The sequence below is a fragment of the Arabidopsis lyrata genome (assembly GCF_000004255.2).
Source record: "Arabidopsis lyrata subsp. lyrata unplaced genomic scaffold ARALYscaffold_3, whole genome shotgun sequence".
Taxonomy (NCBI): domain Eukaryota; kingdom Viridiplantae; phylum Streptophyta; class Magnoliopsida; order Brassicales; family Brassicaceae; genus Arabidopsis; species Arabidopsis lyrata.
In genome coordinates, this window is record NW_003302553.1 from 3,643,878 (window position 1) to 3,667,082 (window position 23,205).

The following is a 23,205-nucleotide window of genomic DNA, read 5'->3' on the forward strand; positions in this document are numbered from 1 at the left end:
TCCATGGGCTAAAAAACCAAAAGCCCCGAAAACATTGAGATTACAAGAAACATTTTCAGCCCAACATGAGCCTCGAAGCCTTAAAACTCAATTTAACAGACTGAAATAAATTAAACAAAATAAGGAGCAAGCATATCAACAAAAACGCCTTTGAAACGCAAACGCTACAACATTGCGTCTGGCGTTACCAGCTTCTAAAGTGGTAGATTGCGATTTGAACGTGAAATTCTCTCAGTCGAGAAACATTCGTCCTTCCGTCGTCGTCAAGAAGATCAATTTCATTGAAATCGAAAGAGAGTGCTTGAATCACAGCTTATGCAGACGCTACACCAGTCCCAACTTCTCCATAATTCGGCCGACGCGGCGAACAATCAGTCGGAATCTGACGCGCCGCCGAAACAGGTGGCTCAGGCCATGGAACGACTCAATCAAGCGGCTAGGGTTATCGCCGATATCCGCCTCGGCGCTGACCGTATCCTTGAAGCTATGTTCGTGGCTTCGCAACCTCGTCACACAGACATGCCTCTTCAGCTCTTTCTCAGAGAAGACGCCTCCATGCGTCAACATCTTCAGGATCTTCGCTTAATCGGTGCTGAACCAGAACTGAATCATTTTCATTAGTATTGATTGATTCTCTAGATCAGGGCTTTTAAGGATCGATCATGTTTATTGTTGGTTCAGGGAAGAAATTGGAAGAATCTGGAGTGTTAACTGAATCACTTAGGTCAAGAAGTAACTCATGGGGTCTTCACATGCCTTTGGTTTGTCCAGATGGTGCTGTCGTTGCTTATGCTTGGAAAAGACAGCTTGCTGGCCAAGCTGGTGCTTCTGCTGTTGATAGAACCAGGTATCAGATTCGTTGCTAATCATTTTAACGCATACTTAGGGTTTAGGTTCGAGTCGGCATATTAGGGCTGTTAGTGAATCTTGGTGGTACCAACTTGGAGTTTCATCAGCTAACCAATTCTACTGAATCTCATGCATTCTCCATTTTCTCGTGTTGTGTATAATGACTGTAGGTTAGCTCTCAAGGCCTTCACGGATCAGAAAAGACGATTCTTCCCTCATATTGATGATGGATTAAAGATGGAACCAAGCTCAAAAAAACATCGTGCCTCCCATTTCCTATTAGAAAATGGAAGAGAGGAGCCGGTTGATTACAAAACATTACCAGATATACAATCGCGTTTAGAGAAGCTGGTCCCCAATGTGAAGGTCTCTACTTATGGACGATTGAACTGGCTTAAAAGAGCTAACTCTTTACCTGGGTCAGGTAGTGATGATCCAACAGAAGGATCGAAACCTATTTTCCAGAGTTCTAGTAAGCTGAGATCAGGGTTACAGACTGAAGTTGTCGATAAGATTGCTGTTATTGAGTTATCATTTCCTTCTTTATTCAGAGCTATAGTCTCGTTGAATCCAGCGGGTTCTGTTGATCCAGATGCAGTTGCTTTCTTCTCCCCAGATGAGGTACTCCCAACCTCCTTGCATTAGAATATACTGATACTCATATGAAATTATTTAAAGTACTCATGTTTTTGCTTCATCCCTTCCTTACAGGGAGGCAGCTACTTACATGCGCGAGGCTTCTCGGTTTATCATGTTTACAAACACATGACGGTAATAGAGATGCGATTGCTATTACATATAATTTAAAAATTTTGATTGATTGGGAACTTGCATTAATTAGATTTCCTTGCAGGAACATGCTGCTACGGCCTTGCAATATTTCCTCGGCTTTGGTACTGGAACAGCTCTCTACTCTCTTCTGGTAAAGCATTTTACAAGCACACATCAGTCTCTAGATAACATGAACCTTTTTTTTTTCCTGGAAGTTACTTAACACCTTTCTCTTCTTCTTATGCAGCTATGGATATGCAGTTTTGAATCCCTATTTAGCAAACCTTGCACGTACGCAGTCTCTCCGTAATTCTTCTGGAATATTCTTCTAAAACACTTGTTTTCCATGGACTAACTTTTAATTTCTCTTCTGATGCAGTAAATGTGGAAGGCTATTAGCAATGGATAAAAAGTCTGCGCTAATCTTACCTCCTTTACACCGCGCTTACCAAGAATTGCCTCTTGCATTAAACCTGGACGTTTGTGAAGCTTACCACTCCAGTTGCTCTCAAGATGATACGTAGTACTCCAGTAATTAGGTTAGAACTAAGTTCTAATAACATTTTGTATGGTTCTTTAGTATCTGCTCTTCTCACCTCTTGTTTGTTGTTGATGTTCCATGTTGAGGTTTAGATTAACTTTCTTTCTTTCTATTCTCTGGTAACATGTACTGCAAATGGCAACTGATGACACATGTGAATGTTGTCTTCTTTCTAGAGATTTTATCTGTGAACAACGACTTTTTTTCTTCAACTCTCTGTTCACATTGTTGTTGTTGCAATAAATATCAAAATTGAGAAGAAGACAAAGTGGGTCCTGATTCTTGGTTCCGATCTAGAAATAGAGAAAGATGTTAAATGCAAGATCAGTAAACTAAGTTAATTTAGCAAAGATCAAATAAGATTACGGCTTCTTTTCATAGAGATTTTACATGTGAAACCTGCAACTAACGAGGCAGATAGAAGAAACACTAAATAAAGATAACACCAGAGGAAGTGGAAGGAAGGTACTACATTTACACCACAACACAAGACAACCTTCTTAAACAAAACCAAAGCCAAACAAACTTGTCACTACTTCTTGCCATCTTTAACAGCAACGACCACAATGCTCACGGCACATTCCTCTGGAACCACGGCCATTGACCTCCTAACACCGCATATTGTCCAAAGATACATAGCTGACATTGCCCCTAAGGCTCCACATACTGCACCCAAGACCAAAGTACCAAGCATTCTCCATATACACTCACTTCTCTCTCGGCCCTCTTCCACTTCCGTGGAAACGTCCGGCTTCAAACCTTCATTCGGTCCAAATGGCGTTGGTTGCACCCATATCGGATCAAGATGCCTTATTTCAAAGCTCCATGAATAGAGAAAATGTGGCTTGGAAGAGTTCCCATTAGCAGAGCTTAAACCCACCATGACTTCACCACCTTTCCAAGTCTTCTCCAAGTCTACCGAGAATGAGAAGAACGGATCCAACAGCTTTATCGAACCAGGTTTTCTGAATCGAACCATCATTCTCTTAGAACTTGCCTCATACTCAATCATACAGTTCAAAGTCCCTCCATTGTTCATCATCAAGTCACCAACAAACGAAAGGTTTCTAATTTTAGCAGATTCAGGTCTACCAATTAAGATTCTTGCACGGTTTCCTCTCTTGGAGATATCAAACTCAAAAGCAACAACTGTCTCGTTCTTTGCATACTCTAGTAGAAACCCTAAAGCAGAGGAACTGTAATCTTTCTTACCAAACAGACTAAGATCCAAAGAACTTGGAACCATTACAAAAGCCAAGACATCACCAATCTCATTGGGCATCGAAAAAGAGAAGTAAGTCGAGAAAATAACCGAGTTCCTCTCTTTACCTTTGAATAGATGGATGGGTTTCCTATAAAAGACTCGTCCCTCGCTCTGACTCACTGAGTCAGTCAGCTGAATCGAAGAACTGACATTGACCAGCTTGGAATCTCCAAACAGAGCAACACTCTTGTCAAAACTCGGAGATTTTACGAATCCATCAAACGAAAAAGTGAAATTCACACCTGCTGTTCCATGTATCTGAAAGCATAAAAGGAACAGAAAAGATAGAGTTCTGAACATCGCCATAGCTTAACTGGGATTAAAACTGCTTCTCTCTGATTTAATGGCTACAGAGACGAGCTCTTCTCTCCCTCTCACTCTTCTCCTTCTAAATGGAATTTCTAGGATTCGAGAATGAATTCCATTTTTTCAACAAGTATTTAAGTTTGTTGTTTTCTTGTTTTTGTGTGGAACTATGTGAAGAAAAAGCAAAGGACAAAGTTAAATATCATTAACTCATGCAGAGACCTTGATTCGCTCTCAGTCACACTCACTTTCTCTCTCAATCTTTCATAGTGGTTGCTGACTAAGGTTTTATCATTTAATGCCGTTTCTGATTTATATCCCAATTTTATTACATTCTATCATGTTAAACGTCGATAAATCTTACTGTTTCGTCCGATGGGTATTAAATCGGGAATATATGATTAAAATGTAAAGAAATTATCAAAGCAATCCGAAAAAAAAACGAAACTTCAGAAAATATTAAAGACAGTAACATAAATCTGAATTGGCCAAATCCAAGAAAATTGAGATCCAACATACTAAAAAAGAAGCAACACTTATAATCCACGACAAAAAGGTAAGACCTTAATAGACAAAATCTACTCTTCATCGAACAAACCAAAACCACCCTCATAGTCTTCTTCGTCTGACTCTTCTTTCTTCTCCTCTACCTTAGCAGCAGCTTGAGCACCACCACCACCACCTGCATCAGCAGACACCGCTACTGCAGCAACAGCAAACTTGCTTGGATCCTGCATTCCAAATTTACGACAGTGAGTTAACATAAACAGAATCAATACTCCAAACTTCAGAAATAACATGAAAAGGAGCACAATTTAATGACTAACCTTCAAGAATTCCTTGACCTTCTCTGCTTGAGGGAAGGTGTACTCGGTGGCAACAGCAATAGCCAAGGCATTCTTGTACGCATTGATGAACATATGCGGTGCAGCAGCAAGGGTAGGATAAGAAATAGCAAGAGCCAAGGAAGTAACCATAGAGATACCAGAAGCAAACTTCTCCACAAGTTGGTCTTCTGTAAGATCAAGAACCTCTGGGCTGAAGACTGAGCCATTGTCATAAACAGACTGGACAACAAGACCATATGAGAAAGGCCTGATGCCAAGCTTGGCCAGAAGAGCAGCCTCAGAAGACCCGACCTTGTCACCTTGCTTGATAAGCTCAACTGGGGTGATGATTTCGACAGTACCCTTGTTAATCTTGGTTGGGATGTTAAGAACCTAAACATTCCAAAACCCACATTCATGTTTCAATAACTTCAGATTTTGTAGTCAAATGAATACATTCAAGCATTACAATGTAAGACTAAGCAAACCTGGAAGAAAGATGTTTGGGATGGGTCGAGACCAGTGTTGCCAGGTTGGACAACCACGTCAATTGGAGCAACCAAACCCACACGAGCAGGGGCACCAACCTGATTCATAATAAGAAAAGTTCCATCACATTAAAAAAGCATCAACAATTTAACCCAATAATATTGAAAAAGCTTCAACATATTACACAATCCAATCACATTGAGAAATTAACAACATTTTACACAACTGATGAGCTCTACTTGGGATGACTGTAATACTCATAGCTACAAAGGCTAATTCAGAACATCTATATGTGAAACTAAACTAATGTAAGCAAGAAATGATTCGTCTATGCATCAGATACTATCCAAAGTAACAATCAAACATTCGCAAACCAGATATGAGGGGAAATGAAACAAGATCAATTAGCCAACCTTGTACTTAGCAACTTCCTCGCTCACTTCCTTGAGGTCACCTTTGGTAAAGATCAAACCAACGTTTCCCTACAAAAACAATCGCAAATTACAATCTAAACACAAAAGCATCGATAAAAATCTCAATCATTTCGAGAAGTTCAAATTTTTACCTGAAGGAGAGGAAGCAGATTGAGGATTGCAGTGTTTCCGGTGTTCTCAGAGTGAATCCTAACGGAACGCTTCATCATAGTGTTCTTCCCCATAAGCACCACGGAGTCTCCACGAAGACCCTTTCTGATGTTCTGGAGCTGAGTCGATCCGACGTTATCGGCCGCAACGACCAAGATCTGGGTGTACTCATCGATAAGCTGACATAGCTTGGTGTCGTAGGCGATCTTCTTCTCTGCCTTGGTTGCTTTCACCATTTTCGCTCAAAGGATAAAACCACGATACAAACTCAATTTAACTCTGTGCAGAGAGAGTTTGACGTAAAGAAATTAGGGTTTTGGTATCAGCCATTATATAGTTCACGATTTGGCCTGAGGATAAGGGAACCTCTAGGGTTTTCTTTGTGACCTTAATCTAACGGTTCAAATCTGTTTGCTTCATTGGTGATCTAACGACTCTTGTTTGTTGGGCCTTTTTCGAAATTAAGGCCCATTTCACCAGTAGTGGAAAAGGTAGAAGCCTTTTCTCTCAAAAGGAAGATATAGAACGGCGTCGTTGTATTCGAATGGCAAAATTTAACAGAACAGATACACCTAAACATATGAAGTAATCATGGATTTATATTTCAAACCAAAAATTCACAAACTATTTAAGATTGAATCTCAGGAACAAGTTCATTGATGTCAATTTCCACTAGTGTCTCCTTCCCAAACAAAGTAAATCCCACCGTTGCCTGCAAACACATTTGTGCAAATTGATCAGCTTTTTTATCAACACACAAAGGAGCTAAAAGAAGTTACAAGTTAGTTACCTTTGCAGTTTTGCGGTTTAGTTTCTTTAGGTTGCCGACAAATTCAGCGAATGTCCCTGATAACACTCGAACTGTAGAACCCGCTGCGAGTTTCTTCTTCTTCGCCTTTGAATCCTTTGTTTCAGTAGCAAGTGTAGCCTTTCTCGGGGCTCGTTTCGGTTTAGATTCTGCTACAGCCTCAATAACTTCTGAATTAGATGATGCGAGAAGTTGCTGTGATGCTAGTAAACTCGCTTCTTCTTCTTCAGCACTTTGTGCTTCTTCGAACTCACTGTCTGCCTTCTCTTGCGCTTCTTTTGCTTGTTTGAAAATAGCTTCCAAGTCACTGTCGTCTACAGGTCTTGGTTTATTAATCTGTCTCTTGCTACAAAAAAGAGTGCAGATACAAATCAATTCACAGACCATAACACACACATAGAGTGGGAGTGAGACTGAGAATACTACTCACGTATTTCCAACTTTTGAACCTATGAAACCTCCGACTCCATCAACTTCTCTTATGGAGTCATGTATCTCTTTGTTCAATATACATCTGATGAAAATGCAACCAGGGAACACTGGTTTCGGTTTAACAGATATAGAACCGTTCTTTAGCTTTCTCTTCACTTGAACAGATGGAGCATAAACCTGGACAACCAAATTCAAAAGCCACTTGTTTCAAAACCAATCTATGAATTCCCCACAAATTCTCAAGATGACACTAACCCAAATCCAGGAAAGTTTAGATCTTTAAACATTTTTTCACTCTCAAGATACCATTTTGATCCAATCTCAATGTCAAAATCCAAACTTTCAAAATGACCCAACAACAACCCAAATTTCCAGTAAAATTCGATTACCGTGAATTCCATTTCAGGGAATTGACGAGCCAGAGCTCGAGCTAAGATTTGAGCAGTCTCATGACCACGAAGTCTCGAAACCCTAACCACCCACCATTGCGGACCGGACTCAGCCAAAGTATCCAAATTCAGCTCCTCCGTCCACGTCGCATACCGTTTCTTTGGTTTCTTAATCAACTTTTCTTCAACTTCTTCTCGCCAGCTATACCCCGATTTGCTCTCCCGCCGCTCGTTCCGGAGCTGCCGTCTCTCCTTCGCCGTCAGCTGGTGATTCCGTTCGATAACACAGGCGGAGATAGAGAATTGGGTTTTGTTGATCGGTGTGTAAATCGACGGGATTAAGCTGCTACGACTCCATTGGAGAAGTCCCCCTTGCAGCTTCATCATTCTCTGTTTTATTTTGGGAAAATTCCGTTGATAAAATTCTCTGTGTTATTTCTGAAATTTTTAGGATAATGTTTTGGCAATTTTTACCGGGAACCCGGTTCACCCCAAAATACCGGTATGAAACCAAACCAGATTAAAATTACCGGATTGAAGTAGTAATTAAGCTGAAGTTCATTACAAAGATAATGGTGGGATTTATTAACTTTTTGTATTTTAAAATTTTGAATTGATTAACTATTTTTTTGGAGAACGTCCAGATTACAAATGTTCTTAGGTTATGCAAATTATCAGAAACTGAAATTTAATTCTATATTATATTGAAAACTATGTTCTAGAACAACTTTTAGTTTGGTTCGCTTGGATTCAACGGACGTTCTTTCCAAAAGTATCAAATTAAAACTTGGAAAAGTGACAAAATTTAGAAGATATAATAAATCATATAAATTACTCACAACACACACAAATATTGGTAAACATATGAATGGACTACAATACAATTTCATTAATACAGACTACATCAAAACAAATTTTGAGAGAGCAAAGTAAACAAATTTCACTTAATTTGAGACAAATTTTTGTCTTCTTTGCTCTAAATAATCTTCTTCTTATTGTTTTCAAGAAAACCTTTTTGTATCTAGCCTAACATTTGGGAAGATCCGGTGGTGGCGGTGGCAAGGTGGTCGCCTTGGTAGGTCCGTTCTCAACCACAAGTACCATCCCTAGTCCGAATGGTAAGTGAACATCGATATGACAATGGAAAATCCACGCACCTGAAACAATGTAACCAATATTTAGGTTTCATGCATAAACAACAATAATATATATAGCCTCTGTAAAATACTAAACTATTTAATTACATTTTTAGTATAACTAAGGAATTGGATAGAGAGTTTACCTGGATTATTAGCAGTAAAACGGGTCACGGCCCATCCACCAACAGGCACAGCCAATGTGTTACGGAATTGCGGGTTAACAAGATTTAACTTGCTGCGGTCACGGCTCGGGTCATAATTACCAAACCCTTGAGCCAATACATGGAAATTGAATCCATGGAGGTGCATGGGATGACTCTCCGCCGCAATAAGCGCATGGTTCTGCAACACCACCTCCACCGTCGAGTTGAATTTCAAAATCTTGGCGCTAGTTGATTTTTGAGTGAACAAAAGTCCCGGGTTTGTTTGGGTTACGTTCGGGTTCGTGTAATCGAACTTAACCGGAGGCTGGTCTGGAAAATCCGCTGTGAAAATCCCATTAACGCCGTGAAACACCGCTTCCAAAATCGATAGCTTCTTGGGTAACACGAAAGAGTGATTGCTCATAGAAGCTGAGAATTTTGGACACGTGGTGTTATCTGCGCATGCCTCTAGTCCAAGCCCGATGGTTACGAGCATCTCTTCGTCCACGTGGCGTGGAACTGGAACCCAGTGAGGTCCATTGACTAAGGCAGTGAGATTGGAGTAGAATCTGTGGGCCGTTAACGTGTCGAAGAAGGAAGGTAGTTTCGGCATCAACACCGGCTTTGATCGCCGTGTTTTCGACGCGCCACCGTAGTGGATGACGCCTCTAGTGGTGGTGTTTGGGAAAGGGACGCTCGGAGCGCTGGCGTAAGGATGAGCAGCCATGTAGTAGGAAGTGTCGATGGACTGATCGGCGAAGAGAAGAGCGTCAATGGTTTGGCCAGGTGCGATGACGATGACGTCGGTGACATAAGGTGCGGTGTAGACTGCGTCAGCGGCAACAACTGTCAGTCTGTGATTGGCTATCTTGAAAAACATTTGAATGTTCATCGCCGCGTTTATGATGCGAAGTAAGTATCTCTTCCCTTTCACCACGTCTAGACTAAACATTCCTATTTTTATTCATAAACAAAAAGAAAAGATTAATCTGGAAACTGATGGACTTAATTTTGAAACTGATTAATTAATCTGTATGTGACTCACTGTCTTTGGAGCATGGATATAGGTTTCCGGGAAGGCCATTGATCGTATAAGCGTCGGAATTGTTTGGAGGAACTCCGGTGGCGATTGCTGCCTCCTCTAACGCGACTACATCGGTGTTCCACCATTCACCTGTTTATTAAAATATTATTGTTATACAAACTATTTGTATAAAAAATATTTTTAGAAAAACATAGAAGACTTTAATTTGGCCAATACAATAGAAGTTTCAATTTTAAAAGACAAGGACCAACGTCCTTCGCGTCATTCACCAACTGAATTACTAACGTGTGCGTTCGATTAACTATTAAAATATTTTGATATCAACCAAATACAAAAAGTTGTAAATTGAAGAATAAGACACATTTTTTTAGCATTTAGCAACACATCAGTTTGTTGATCTAGCTTTTAACTGTATAAGTGTATATCCAGATATTTTTGTGTGTGTGTTTTAATAAAGATTTACTATATCGACGCACCGAATAAGATGGGAACTTCTTTGTGAGGTTTGGGAAACGGGTAAGAGTGACCGGATTTAGGTCGGATGACAAGAGCACCGTATACGGTGGCGCGTAGGAAAGACGCGTGAGCGTGCCACCACAAGGTGCCTTCTTGGCCGGTGATGTTGAATCTGTAAGCGTATCTATGGCCAGGCTGTATTGGGCACTGCGTTATCATACTCGGTCCATCTGCCCAAACTGTTAGTCTATGGAAGATCCCGTGCCTGCGTCATGAACACAAAATATATTAAGATATTCATATTTAAACAATTTCATCGAACATAACACAAAAAAATCATGCACTACCGTATAAACTAAACCTATATATAACACACACAAACAAAACATAGAAAATCATTCAATTTGTTGATACTATATATATATATAACGAATTTGAACCTGCAGTGCTGATTTGAACAAAAGAAAATATCTTCTTCTTTTAGAAAAAAACAATTCTGTAATTTCATAACCCGAAAACCGTTAAAATAAAGAAAATAAGAAGAACGGAAATGATTACACTCCAAGTTTTTTTTTTTTTTGTTTTTCTATTCCGAAAACACAATTGAATACTATGCGAAAAAAGTTAAACAAATAAGAGACTGTGAAAGGGTAACGTCTCTAGTAAAGTCAAAAAAACCAAAACGTAATCATAGATATTAGTTAAGCAATTATTAATGTTAGACGAGGTTAATTCATTAGTTAAGCAATTAAAATAAAACGAGGTTAATTAAATAATCGAGTACCAATGAATTGTGATGTTGTGAGGGGAATTGTTTAGGACGTGAATAACGAGCGAGTCACCCTCCTTGACGCGTATTGTTGGTCCAGGTAGGCTTCCGTTAACTACCGTTATCAATTGCCGTTTGCACAGCCTAGACAGCGTTAAGTTTTGTACCTGGCAAAATCCAAGTATCTCACGTCGTTAGCGAAATCGCTAGGTCAATGGTCGTACTAGTTGGTAAAATAAACTGATCATATTTCACAATATTCTAAGATTATAAGATCAAATAAAAAACATTTGGCAAACACATGAATTTCATTTTCAACTTATATAATCTTGTTACAAATTTTGAACCGATACAAAAATAATCAACATGTCAATAAAACAATATATCTAGTTTTTTTATGTAGTGATATAAAATAGATCAAATAATATACATGCCAATATAAATCAATATTAGAGGAAGAAGATATGAGGCAAGAAAGAAAAAAAGGAGGAGACAATTACGTTGAAGGTGTGTTCGACAATGGCGGCAGAAGCTATCGAAGAGACTGCGAAAAGAAATAGAGCGCAAGCAAGAGAAACCCTAACACCCTCCATCTCTAGAGAAAAAAAGATGAGGGAGAGCTAGTAGAGAAAGAGAGAAACGTGTTATGGAGATATTGAAGCAACGAGACTTGTGGTTCTACTTAATAATTTATAGAATGCAGAGTGGTAACTAACGAAGGACTAAATATTTGATGTTAATTAGGGTTGTCTAATATAATGGTTTGAATATACAATTATTCCATGATTCTCAATATGTGTTATTATATTTATATTTTGGTTGTTTGGTTTTCTTTAGAACTTTAACTAGCTACGTAAGTTCTATCCAATGTTACTGCCACATCATTTTGATAGTTTTTCAACTTTCGTAGTTCGTTTCTCTTTTATTATTTATTTTTGTGTGAAATATTGTTGTTTAAAAATGGCTATAGAAGATTAAACTAAAATACGATATGTTTTTATATAATAAAAAATCCCTTACAATTATTAATAGCTAGTGTGTAATTTAAATAATAAATGTATAGTCAATTCTTCATTTTAATGTATGCTTCTTAAAATTTGTTTATGATTTTTTTGCATAATTTAGAACTAATTTATATATATGGACCAGACCATCGACCACTGTTCTCTAGCATAATCAATTAGGTGTTTGTATATTTGTCTACGTATGTGCATGTGTTTATGTAGATATTGAAATATTTCTTGCTAGCGAAGCTAAATGCCCATAAGTAATTTTCAATCTGTTAGTAGAGACATCGTTGTCTAAATTTCTAACAGCTGATTACTCCCTTTATTATTTTAGTTTATATTTTTTCATAAACAAATTACAAAAGTCATCAAATTCTTTGCTTCTCAACACAATCAACCTCAATTCAATATAATTCGTATTACAAGTCCAATATAGACAACTACTTATCTAATTTGACATCTAAGTAACAACCACAAATTTAGTGACAGATTTATAATAAAACTGAACATTTCTGAATTTGCAAAATCCATGTAGCGATGAATATATTTAATATCAAAAATAATCCAAATCTAAAGTTAAACATTGAAAAGGTAGAAACAACAAAACCAGTGGTCCGTATCCAAGAATCATAAGAGATCGTATACTTAAAATTAGTTCATCGAATTCGATAAAATTATGGAATCAACGAATCCAAAATTTGCTTTAGACTTTTATTTAAATGCAAAAACAATACATGCGACGCACTCCAGGCACAGGCCAATGGATTTTGTCTCAGAATAATATGACAGTTGTAGTATTATTGTGAAATTATTTTTTCAACTATTGATAAAATTCATTATAAAAAGTTCCCACTATGATATTAATTTGTTTACTTACATATTTAATTTTATAAAATGAAGAATTTTGCTTCGTGCATAGAAACGGTCCATATGTTTCATCAAGTTGAAACTTGAAAGCATCCAATCCAAGTCAACTTTACAATACCTTCGAGAAACGTGTTGTATTTTTTTGTGTAGATAACTTATACAGTTTCTATATACGTTTCACATAATCATATCTCTGTATGATTTTTTTTCCCTAGTCAACATCATATATGTATAACATAACTCTCTCCTTTTACTACAATATCTGTCTTTTTCTTATAATATTGGAGGCGACAACTGTTTTCTCTCGACCTAGTTGTTCCAGTTAATCATTCTTTTACGAGATCAGTATATACAGAGCCGTAGCAACGATTTTGAGGGCCACATGCGAGGAAAAAAAAAGGATCGCTCTAAAAAGATGCATAATTGTAAAGAAACTTAAGCAAAAAATGTCTTTAACAATGTCTTACAAAATATTGTTTTAAAACAACAAAAGATCAACAAACTACTCTTTAAAGATTATTCTACTCTTTAGGATTCATGAATCGAATTGATTCATGAAACATCTAGATATCTAAACTACTAAATTTATCAACAAAACGTGAATTACCATGACAGGGAAGACAAATTTATCAACCGGATTTCAACTAGTATTTAAAATTATTAAATGCAGAATACATAGTTTTAAAGAAAACACAAATCTCCAATAATTTCCAAAAATAGAAAATTGTAAACATCTCAAAATTTGGGTTGATAAAAGACAAAATAATGAAAGATGAGACGATATTGTTATCTCATTAACATGAAACGAATTATTTTGTTATTTACTTTAGAAATTTAACGGTGAATGGTAAACCAGAAGTCTAAGATTCTAGCCTTCTTGGGTAGAGAAAGAAGTTTCCTTATCATTTTCATCATCCATCGAATGGGTCATAAAGAGGCCTGATATAGTGAAGAATGGGCTTCAATAGGCCCAATAAAAGTAGTAATGAAATTTCCCGCCATAGAAGAAAGTCATCAACTTCCGAAGATCTTCCGTTTTAAGTGAATTACCTAAATATCCCACAAAAAAGGTTGACCAAAAGTTAAGACAGAGGATTACATTAAAGGGTAATAAAGTAAATGGCATTTAGAAGGGTGAAAGAGTAATTAAAAGATCCCCCGAAACACAAGCCCTACGAATCTAGTCGAAAGAGCGAGTGTGTTCACGCGACCTCAACGAGACCCAACGCTTTTACAGTTAAATCCGGTAGGTGAGAGAGAGAGAGAGAAGGGAAGCTTATGGATGCAGAGATCGTGAGACGATCGGAGACGACGGGAGTAAGAAGGGAGGTGGAAGAATCGGCGGAGGTGTCAGGTGACAGAGGAGATTGCGCTGATGATGGCGGCGATGTGGGAGAAGGGACGAGCGGGAGAGGAGGAAGAGAGCGAGTTAAAGGGCCGTGGTCGCCGGAGGAGGATGGTGTGTTGAGTGAGCTCGTTAAGAAGTTTGGAGCGAGGAATTGGAGTTTGATCGCTCGGAGTATTCCTGGTCGTTCAGGCAAGTCTTGTCGTCTCCGTTGGTGTAATCAGCTCAATCCAAATCTTATACGCAATTCATTTACTGGTATTTCTCTCTTTTGCTAGTTTTCGATCTCAATTGGTGATTCCATGTTTCGATCGGAATGTTCTTGTGATCTTTTTTTTTTCTTGAATTTTGATTCATCTGTGTTGAATTGAGGAATCTAGGGTTCTTATGCTGTCTTTTCGAGAACTGAGCAACCTTGTGGTTGGTTGTGAAATGTGAACTTGGCTGCGAGATCACTAGTCCGTTTCGATACAAACTGAAAGAAATGTTTTTTTTTTAAGAAAAGAGTAGCCTTTGGATCTTTGTTTTAAAGTTTGAGATTTTAAGTTTTTGTGGACTTTGCTCTGCTCCTTGAATCCCAAAAGAACAACAAAGTTAGGTTGAATACCATTTGACTACCTCTAGTTGTATTGTTATAGCTGATCGAAACACGGTTTATTTAGGGGAAATTACTTAGCTGTAGATTTTTGTTTGAATTTGGTGTTGCGAGGTACAAGTTCCTAAAGGTGTGTGTGCATTAGAAGATTACTCCCAAGTTTCTGTGTTCTTGTTTAATAACATTGCTTCTGGAACACTAAACCAGGCACTTCTTTGTTCTCTTTTTTTTGGGGTTTATGAAGAGGTAGAAGATCAGGCTATCATCGCAGCACATGCCACCCACGGAAACAAATGGGCTGCAATCGCGAAGCTCCTCCCGGGAAGAACAGATAATGCTATCAAGAACCACTGGAACTCCACTTTAAGACGTCGATTCATGGACTTTGAAAAGGCGAAGAATACAGGAACTGGAAGCTTAGTCATGGAAGATTCTGGATTTAACAGAACGACTACAATAGCCTCATCAGAAGAAACTTTATCTTCAGGCGGTGGTGGCCATGTAACTACTCCAATTGTTTCTTCAGAAGGCAAAGAAGCTACCTCCATGGAAATGTCTGAAGAACAATGCGTAGAGAAATCAAACGAAGAAGGTATTTCTAGGCAAGACGGTAATGATCCTCCAACGCTTTTCCGCCCAGTGGCTCGGCTCAGTTCTTTTAATGCTTACAATCATATGGAAGGATTATCTTCTCCACATATACAAGACCAAAATCAGCTCCAATCATCTAAACAAGACACAGCAATGCTAAGATTGCTTGAAGGAGCTTACAGTGAACGGTTTGTGCCTCAAACATGTGGAGGTGGTTGTTGCAGCAACAATCCCGTTCAGCAAGACTCATTGTTGGGTCCAGAGTTTGTGGATTACTTAGACCCACCAACGTTTCCGAGTTGCGAATTAGCTGCTATAGTAACGGATATAAGCAGCCTCGCTTGGCTGAGAAGCGGTTTAGAGAGTAGCAGCGTGAGGGTGATGGAAGAAGCAGCTGGTCGGTTAAGGCCTCAAGGCTCAAGGGGTCATCGAGATCATTATCTTGTATCTCAACGGGGGAAGAACATAACCAATGTCCTGTCCACATAAAAACTGGCAGAACAAAAACAGAGTCTGAGATTTTTCTTTTATTTTTTTGAGATTTCTTTACATTTATTTTTTATTTACTCTTGATCTCGGAGAGCTTGAGTTTTACTTGTAAGTTGCGATGTAATTGAGTAAAAATAGTTTCTATAGTTCTGAAATCGAGTAGAGACCACAGTGTCTTCAACTTCTTTGTGACTTGTTTGGCGTCTGCATTAACATATCATAATGGTTGTTTCACTTTGCAACATGCCTTCACAACAAGCCGACAATGATGATCAATATCATAACACTGCCAATTAGTGTGAACGTGTAGTAAAAAACACCACAATCCAGTTAAGATCTAGGGAAAACGGCAAGAAAATCCGGGTTTTAGCACACAAAAACTGATGATACACCAAGATTCTCTCAAATCAAGTCAAAGAAGCAAACATGTATAAAAGTTCTATGTGTGTATTCACATTTCTAAATACGTATATGTATACGTATGCAGAGAAAGAATCTGTACAAATCTGGCTTTTTTTTTTGTTGTTGATGTTCTTGTTGCTGTAACTCTAAAAAGCTTCGAGAGAAGAGCCATGTCTAAGAGCTTCTTTAGCTTCAGCCTCCATTCCAAGCTTTAAAAGACAAGCCGATTGTAAGTAGAGAGCGATTGAAAACTCTGGCGATGCGACCTGAGCTTGCATCGCATCACTTAGAGCCTCGCGGAACATATAGCTCATTAGGTAACATAGACACCGTCTGGCTAATACTGTTGGTGATACCACTGGTGCTCCACTCATGAACTGTTTATACGAAAAAAATTCATATCTTTATAGATAATGTAAAAGAAGATGGTTTCTTGATGATTCAAAATGATACCTCTGTGTAAAATTCGATTGCTGTTTCAAAATCTTTAGCACGAAATGCGGCATCTCCATGCTTCTTGTAATCCATATTCTCTTGCATTTGACCCGTCCACATTTGGAATGAGAACTGCAGCATTTTTTTTTTCTCACGATGTGATATTGAGATGTGTCGAAAGAGATTATGTTTCTCTAAAAAATATAAATATGTACCTCATTTGTGACCACCACATCATCCTCTCCATACCCGAGTTTCTCGAGTAGTTCGTGTATACCACTCAGATCCACTCTCCAGCATGCTTCTCCGAAAGGGGTCAAGCGCAATGGCTCCTTTGTTGCAGGTTTAGTGTCTGATGGAGTCTGTCATTATGAAGTCCCATGTACACATAAGAAAGTCTGCAGAAGCGGAAACCTTGGAAGATTTAATGTAGTCATGACTTACAGGAATGTTTTCTTCGTTGACGTTGGGCCATAACTCAGCTCGTTTCTCAAGTCTTGAAAGAGCAGACATAAGAAACTTTATACTTGGTCTCTCGTCTGGTTTAGGCCGGAAACAGCGGGAAGCTAGATGGATTAGTTCTGTTCTATCCTCATCAGAGAATTGACCATCCAGAGCTGAATCCATTAGCACCAAATAGTTTTTACCACGGAATAGATCAAGTGCCTGGAATGGCAGAAAAACTAAAATTCAATGAAACAGCTCAAGATACATCATGTATATAGTATAAATCATGCCTCAGGATGCAACTTATCACAGTCTAGTGAACAAAGAGCCAATTTACTTCTACTATTTGACACCTTGAGGACCAAGAGACATTCTGCTTTGTGAGAAGAAAGTTACATGGTTAGGTGGAATATGTCTGCCGCTCATAAGATCCAGTAACAAGGTCCCGAAGCTAAATGTGACACTCTCCGGTATCACAGTACCTAACAAAAGAAGAAAAAAACTTGTATGAGATTTCAGCTGATGAAGTTTTCTCTGGAGAAAATTAAATGTAAAACACACACCTAGACGTAAATATTCAGGAGGAGCAAATGCCAAGTTGGTACTATAGCTCTTTCCCTCTCGGCTACACTTCATGAGACCGAAACAAGACAGCCTAGGATTCCCAACCTGTTCCAACACTTATATAAATAACTTATGATAATGATTACTGTCATCAAACGGACCGCGTATGAAATATCTTTAGAAGAGAAAAACCTTATCAAACAATATTCTGTAGGTGTTAAGATCGTGATACAAATCTATTCCCATATCATTACAGTACTCCAAGGCTGTTGCAGTATGTAACGCAACCCTTAATCTCATTTCCCATTTCATTGGTCTTTTCTCCCCTGAAAAAAAAAACCTATTTTAGAGTCACACAATAAGGAAACTCTATAGTAAAGTTAAGGCCAAAAGAGATGAGAGTTAATCATCAAGAAGTTAAAAAGTTGAGACTCACAGTGAAAGAGATGCTTAGCAAGTGTTCCATTAGGCATGTACTCAGCAACGAGCAACCTCTCGTGACCTTCTGAGCAACAACCGATCAAATTGGCCATATGCTCACTCCTACACCTCCCAACAGCTTGTGCTTCTTCCTGTAAAACAAGTATGCCACATTCAAGAAATTTGCCTCTGCAACAGACCAAGCTTAGAATATTTACCAAGTCAAAAAGATTTGAAAGTTGTTTCCTCTGCAACATCAGAATCCAGAAGAAGTATCACGGAAATAACAACCAATAAAGTCAAATCAGATGAAACAATCGGCAAAACTTTGGGCTTCAAGCTTAAGATCACTAGTCAAATCTTATGCAATTCACTAATTTCATCCGATTTAAAACCTAATTCAATTAAAGTGAAGGACCAAACGAATCAATAATGGGTAAAGGACGAACGGTGAATTCGAAAGAATCAGGCCATGAAAGCCTTTGAAACCGTTTGACGGCGATCTTTCTTCCGTCTTTGAGCTTCCCTTTGTAGACGATGTTAGGAACCCTCTCGTTGTGCTCCGACACGATGTTGCCGGCGGAGAATCCGTCAGTTGCGACTCTCAACTGTTCCAAGCTGAATTCCCGGAAAATCGGACAAGTACTTCCTTCATCTTCTTCGTTGTTATCTGCAGAGAAACTATTAGGTTAGTTCTCGATCATCGTCTTCTTCAGAATCTAATTAACGCAAAAAGAGGAGTGGCTGCTGGCGAATTCGTCGGATTTTACCTAGATCGTCGATGACAGTGACGGTGGATGTAATCGACGGAGAAGGCGATCGACGCCAAGGTTTGAAACAAATGCAGCCCATCGTCGGTGATGAAGAAGGTCGGTGACAATAGTTTCACCGGTGGAGAAAAACTTGAAGTGCTTGGTTAAAAAACTCCCGCCTCCGGCAAAAAATAAATTATTGTTTAAAGAAATAAACTCATATTTTTTTTTTCTTTTTCCAAGAGAATATTTTTGGAAAGTTTTACGGAGAAAGTGGTAAAATAGACAAAATCCTTATTTATATAACACAAAATTAAATAGTTTTATTTTTTTTTTTTAATCGACAAGGTCCGATCTAGGCCTGGGCATTCGGGTCCGCGGGTCGGGTTCGGATAAAACCCGATCGGGTACGGGTATGTCGGGTATGGTAATCTAGGACCCAATAGGGTAAACTGAAAATAACGGTTCGGTTTCGGATCGGGTATGGTCGGGTTCGGGTCGGTTCGGGTATCAAATTTCAGAACCGGTAAAAATCCAAAAAATTCGGTTCTTGCTTGTTTTGGGTCGGGTACGGGTATTTTCTACCCGTTTACACTGTGGTATAAATTTTTTACATTGTGGTTCTTCTGTTACACTCTAATTGAACAGAATAAAACCTAAAGCATTTAAATACGTCTTAAACATCCAATTCAAATCATCCAAATATAAAGAGTTAAAAGTCTTAAAGACATAAAATACATAGAACATTTCAAATACACATGATTCAAATCCAAGAAAAAAAGACAAGTTGACAAGAAGAAGTGCCGAAGTAGAAAACTGGAGAGGACACATTACACATTCATGAAAACTAGAAGTAGACAATCTCACTCTCCTTGACCCGCATGAACCTATACAAGTAAACAAATGTCAGAGACTCAGAAATCAGCATGCAATCTCACTCTTACATAATCTATGTATCTCACTCACGTTGATGACTAACCTTTGTATCTCACTCATTCATTTTAAAGGCTATCAGCTCCTTGACCTTGCATATTGAAAACAAATTCTGGTTCACCTAGTTCATGCTCTATAAAAAAATGAAAGAACATGAATTAGAATCACAATATCATAACATGATGTTAGAAGTAAAAAGAGAATAGAATCAGAACTTACTTCTCATAAGATCATCTTCCAACGTGATGTCCTTAAGTAGTTGTTGTATTGTGGAGACGCCTCTTTCATTGATATGGATTTCACATTTTAGCCATTGCTCAACGCACATCAACACTTCCACCATGTAATGTGAGAGACAGCTCCTGAAAGGACTCACAACTCTACCACTTGTGCTAAATGCGGATTCTGATGCTACGGATGAGACTTGCATTGCAAGTATATCTTTAGCAATGAGTGAGAGAATCGGATACTTCCCAGTATTGACCTTCCACCAAGATAACAAATCATATTCTGTGCCTTTTAGAATGACTGGAGTCTCCACATTCTCTTTCAAATACACGTCCACCTCATTAGATGTATTGCTCAATCTTGTTTCCTTCACAATCTCATCAAACACGTTTTCCATATTTTCATATAAAAAACCATTACGCAAAACTGGTCTCTCAGAAAAATCACTTGCACCTTGATCTTGAGACTGAGACTGACTCTGGCTCCATGCATTTTCTGACTGCGTAGATGACCCAGCAGTACCACTACCACTACCAGTTTTATTAGCTAAACTGTTTCTTGTATACTCATCATACAAATCAGTGATGATGCCATAAACTGAATCTGAAAGATGAGTAGCCTCCACAGTACCTTTACCATATAGCCTTTCAAAACATAACTCAGCAAATTTCATTTTCTTCCTCGGGTCAAACACACTTGCCACTATCACAAGTCTATTCATTTCAACTTTCTCCCCAAATGCATCCCAATACTTACCCAACTTTGCTAACATAGCCTCGGCTTTATTCTTTAGGCCATCATCATTGTATCTTAATGCACCTAGGTTTCTAGTAATGGAAACTATCTCATTGTAGAGTTTATGAGCTGCAACATAGTTTGAAGCTGAAAGAACAAATGTGGACTTATAGAAAATCTCAAGAATCTGAACTAACCTGTCAACTTTCTCCCAGTCATCTCTCACAGCTGGTCCAATCCTCTTTGTTCCATCCTCTTTTTCCTGAAAGTAATCATTATATGGTTTATCCTCAGCCTCCATCCTCTCAAATGCTACACTGAACTTTAGAGCTTGGTCTAGCATGAGATATGTCGAATTCCATCTGGTCTTGACATCTAAAGGTAGGCTTCCCCTTTGCAGCTTCCCTGTTTCAACTCTAAAATCAAAAGATTTCAGTCTAGGTGTCGAAGACCTCACATAGGTGATGCCATTGCGAATAGCAGCCACACAGCTATCAATCTCTGTTAATCCTTCCTTCACCACCAAATTCAGAATGTGAGTAGCACACCGCAAATGCAAATACTCACCTTTAAGTATCAAAGCTTCACTTCCATACACCCACAACATTTCTTTCTTGAATTTGGTCATAGCTGAACTATTGGCTGTAGCATTATCAACAGTGATGCAGAATATTCTCTTTATACCCCACTCAGCTAAACAAGCCATAAGAGTATCACATATTGTCTGAACCTTATGATCTTCTACATGCTTGAAGCTTATTATCAACTTCTTCAACTCCCACATATTATCAATAAAGTGAGCTGTTACTACCATATAACTAGCTGAAGTATTGGGACAAACCCATATATCTGTAGTCAATGACAGCCTCTGCTTATTTTTCTCGATAATCTTCTTCATGGCAGCTTTCTTAGTGACATAAACCTCAACAATCTCTCTTGTAGCTGTTCTCCGAGAATGAGGCTTATACAATTGAACTTTGGAGCAAAAATGTCTCCAAGCTAAGCACTCTATAAAAGCTAATGGTAACTCAGCTAAAACTAACAGCTCATTAGATGCTTCTTTAAAAACTGCTTCACTGACCTTACTAACCCTAACACAACCACCAGGACCATCAGGAGTTAAAACTGTTTGAGTTTGATGTATATTAGCACTTTTCCATACCTGGAATGCCTTGCAGGTATTTTCAATATGCTTCTTCAACGTGGAGGTTCCAGACTTGGTTGGACACGCTAACTCTTTCCCATAGTAATTACAATTACATTTGTCTGCAACCTTCTCTTTTCTGGTGAAATGATCCCAAACCCAAGACCTTGCCCTCTTAGTTGACTTACAACCACTACCCCCTGCCCCTGCATTGTCTTTCCTCTTGTTTGCCTTGCTAGAAGTAGGAGTTTCAAACTCTTCGTCTGTCATATTATCTTCATGGTCCATTGGAACATTTTTATCTTTTGGTTCATCACAAGACGCCATCTGCAACTCAACACAATTCAAAGTCATTCACAATTCAAAGACAAAAAAAATTGTGTCATTCAAAATTAAAAGACAAAAACAAATGAGTGGCTGTCACAATTCAAAGTCATTCTGAATTCAAAGACAAAAACAAAGTATTAAGACAAATAAGTACTTTTCTCTTAGTACTTATCAGAGAGAGATCATGGACTAGTGAAACCGGAAATTACCTCTGAACGGTTTCTCGACAAGGCGGACGGTGGAGAAGTGACCAGAGACGGTGTGGGGTTTGTCGTTTGAGTTTCCAGGTTTGAATCGAAAATGAAAACTGTGGTAAATGATGATTGATAAAGGAGAGAGTAGAGAACTAGGGTTTTTAATCGGCGGGAATAGAGGAATAGAGGAAGCGAAGAATCGACGGGAATAGAGGAAGCGAAGAAGCTAAATCGACAAAAGGTAAAGTGGGTTTGAGACTAAAACCTAAGCTAATCGGGTTTTCGGTTTACACCATCGGGTATCGGGTAAAACCCGAACCCGACCCGATACCCACAGGTAAGTAATAATAGAACCCAGCAGTGTAAAACTTACATACCCGTACCCGCCCCGAACCGGGTTTTTCGGGTCGGTTCCGGTTCGGGTACTCGGGTACGGGTTTTTTGCCCAGGCCTAGCCCGATCCATAGCCAATCCCTATTTCGCGGGGTAACGCGATTTACTGGAGTCGAACTCCGATGGGAAAAGCGAAATCAGGTAGACTTAACCACTTGACTAAAGGCACGTCCCCCACAAAATTAAATAGTTGAAGACCAATATATACTGTTTTTTTGAAAAGATCAACGTTTATACTTTATACAATTATACGATTATTTAATAAGGATAAAATGTCGACATGATCTTGTATAATAATATAAAGGAAAATTTGTTTGCTTGTTCCATTTAAATTCCTCCGTATATTGATCACTTTTGAGCGTAAACATTACAGATTTTTTTTATTTTGGAAAATAATCATTAGATTACGAATTGTTGAGTTTCGTCTTCATTTTAGCCTCAATTTAAAGTCTATATCCAATGGACCAATGGATCGTCTTACATACATTCATTCCATTTACGTTTAAACAGAAAATATCTCTTTAG

At 38.5% G+C, this 23,205-nt stretch overlaps 7 protein-coding genes across 7 annotated transcripts; 2 read left to right on the top strand and 5 right to left on the bottom strand.

Moving 5' to 3' along the window:
* Window positions 1-81: 81 nt before the first annotated feature.
* On the top strand, window positions 82-2,373 carry LOC9320785 (mediator of RNA polymerase II transcription subunit 27). Its single transcript, XM_002882562.2, has 7 exons — window positions 82-589; window positions 682-847; window positions 1,020-1,470; window positions 1,561-1,620; window positions 1,703-1,771; window positions 1,868-1,911; window positions 2,000-2,373. Exons 1-7 carry the CDS (start codon window positions 316-318, stop codon window positions 2,142-2,144), a joined length of 1,209 nt encoding a protein of 402 aa, XP_002882608.1. The 5' UTR covers window positions 82-315; the 3' UTR covers window positions 2,145-2,373.
* Window positions 2,374-2,489: 116 nt separating this feature from the next.
* LOC9318676 (lectin) lies at window positions 2,490-3,972 on the bottom strand. The gene has a single exon (XM_021033409.1). The coding sequence runs from the start codon at window positions 3,729-3,731 to the stop codon at window positions 2,694-2,696; it is 1,038 nt and encodes a 345-aa protein (XP_020889068.1). The 5' UTR covers window positions 3,732-3,972; the 3' UTR covers window positions 2,490-2,693.
* A 194-nt stretch (window positions 3,973-4,166) lies between these two features.
* LOC9320786 (60S acidic ribosomal protein P0-3) lies at window positions 4,167-6,080 on the bottom strand. Its single transcript, XM_002884674.2, has 5 exons — window positions 5,613-6,080; window positions 5,461-5,529; window positions 5,047-5,145; window positions 4,559-4,951; window positions 4,167-4,462 (listed from the first exon to the last, which is right to left on the bottom strand). Exons 1-5 carry the CDS (start codon window positions 5,865-5,867, stop codon window positions 4,310-4,312), a joined length of 969 nt encoding a protein of 322 aa, XP_002884720.1. The 5' UTR covers window positions 5,868-6,080; the 3' UTR covers window positions 4,167-4,309.
* Window positions 6,081-6,181: 101 nt separating this feature from the next.
* Window positions 6,182-7,730, bottom strand: LOC9320787 (transcription termination/antitermination protein NusG). Its single transcript, XM_002884675.2, has 4 exons — window positions 7,261-7,730; window positions 6,870-7,048; window positions 6,422-6,785; window positions 6,182-6,343 (listed from the first exon to the last, which is right to left on the bottom strand). The coding sequence occupies exons 1-4, from the start codon at window positions 7,645-7,647 to the stop codon at window positions 6,260-6,262; spliced, it is 1,014 nt and encodes a 337-aa protein (XP_002884721.1). The 5' UTR covers window positions 7,648-7,730; the 3' UTR covers window positions 6,182-6,259.
* Window positions 7,731-8,111: 381 nt separating this feature from the next.
* On the bottom strand, window positions 8,112-11,574 carry LOC9320788 (laccase-7). The gene is made up of 6 exons (XM_021030427.1): window positions 11,313-11,574; window positions 10,828-10,979; window positions 10,064-10,308; window positions 9,588-9,716; window positions 8,543-9,496; window positions 8,112-8,417 (listed from the first exon to the last, which is right to left on the bottom strand). Exons 1-6 carry the CDS (start codon window positions 11,403-11,405, stop codon window positions 8,287-8,289), a joined length of 1,704 nt encoding a protein of 567 aa, XP_020886086.1. The 5' UTR covers window positions 11,406-11,574; the 3' UTR covers window positions 8,112-8,286.
* Window positions 11,575-13,678: 2,104 nt separating this feature from the next.
* On the top strand, window positions 13,679-15,948 carry LOC9320789 (transcription factor MYB1). Its single transcript, XM_002882563.2, has 2 exons — window positions 13,679-14,289; window positions 14,871-15,948. The coding sequence occupies exons 1-2, from the start codon at window positions 13,965-13,967 to the stop codon at window positions 15,704-15,706; spliced, it is 1,161 nt and encodes a 386-aa protein (XP_002882609.1). The 5' UTR covers window positions 13,679-13,964; the 3' UTR covers window positions 15,707-15,948.
* Window positions 15,949-16,049: 101 nt separating this feature from the next.
* Window positions 16,050-18,867, bottom strand: LOC9318677 (probable serine/threonine-protein kinase At5g41260). Its single transcript, XM_021033592.1, has 10 exons — window positions 18,745-18,867; window positions 18,424-18,644; window positions 17,991-18,126; window positions 17,747-17,880; window positions 17,554-17,659; window positions 17,387-17,472; window positions 16,988-17,209; window positions 16,759-16,905; window positions 16,562-16,675; window positions 16,050-16,485 (listed from the first exon to the last, which is right to left on the bottom strand). The coding sequence occupies exons 1-10, from the start codon at window positions 18,824-18,826 to the stop codon at window positions 16,255-16,257; spliced, it is 1,479 nt and encodes a 492-aa protein (XP_020889251.1). The 5' UTR covers window positions 18,827-18,867; the 3' UTR covers window positions 16,050-16,254.
* Window positions 18,868-23,205: the final 4,338 nt, after the last annotated feature.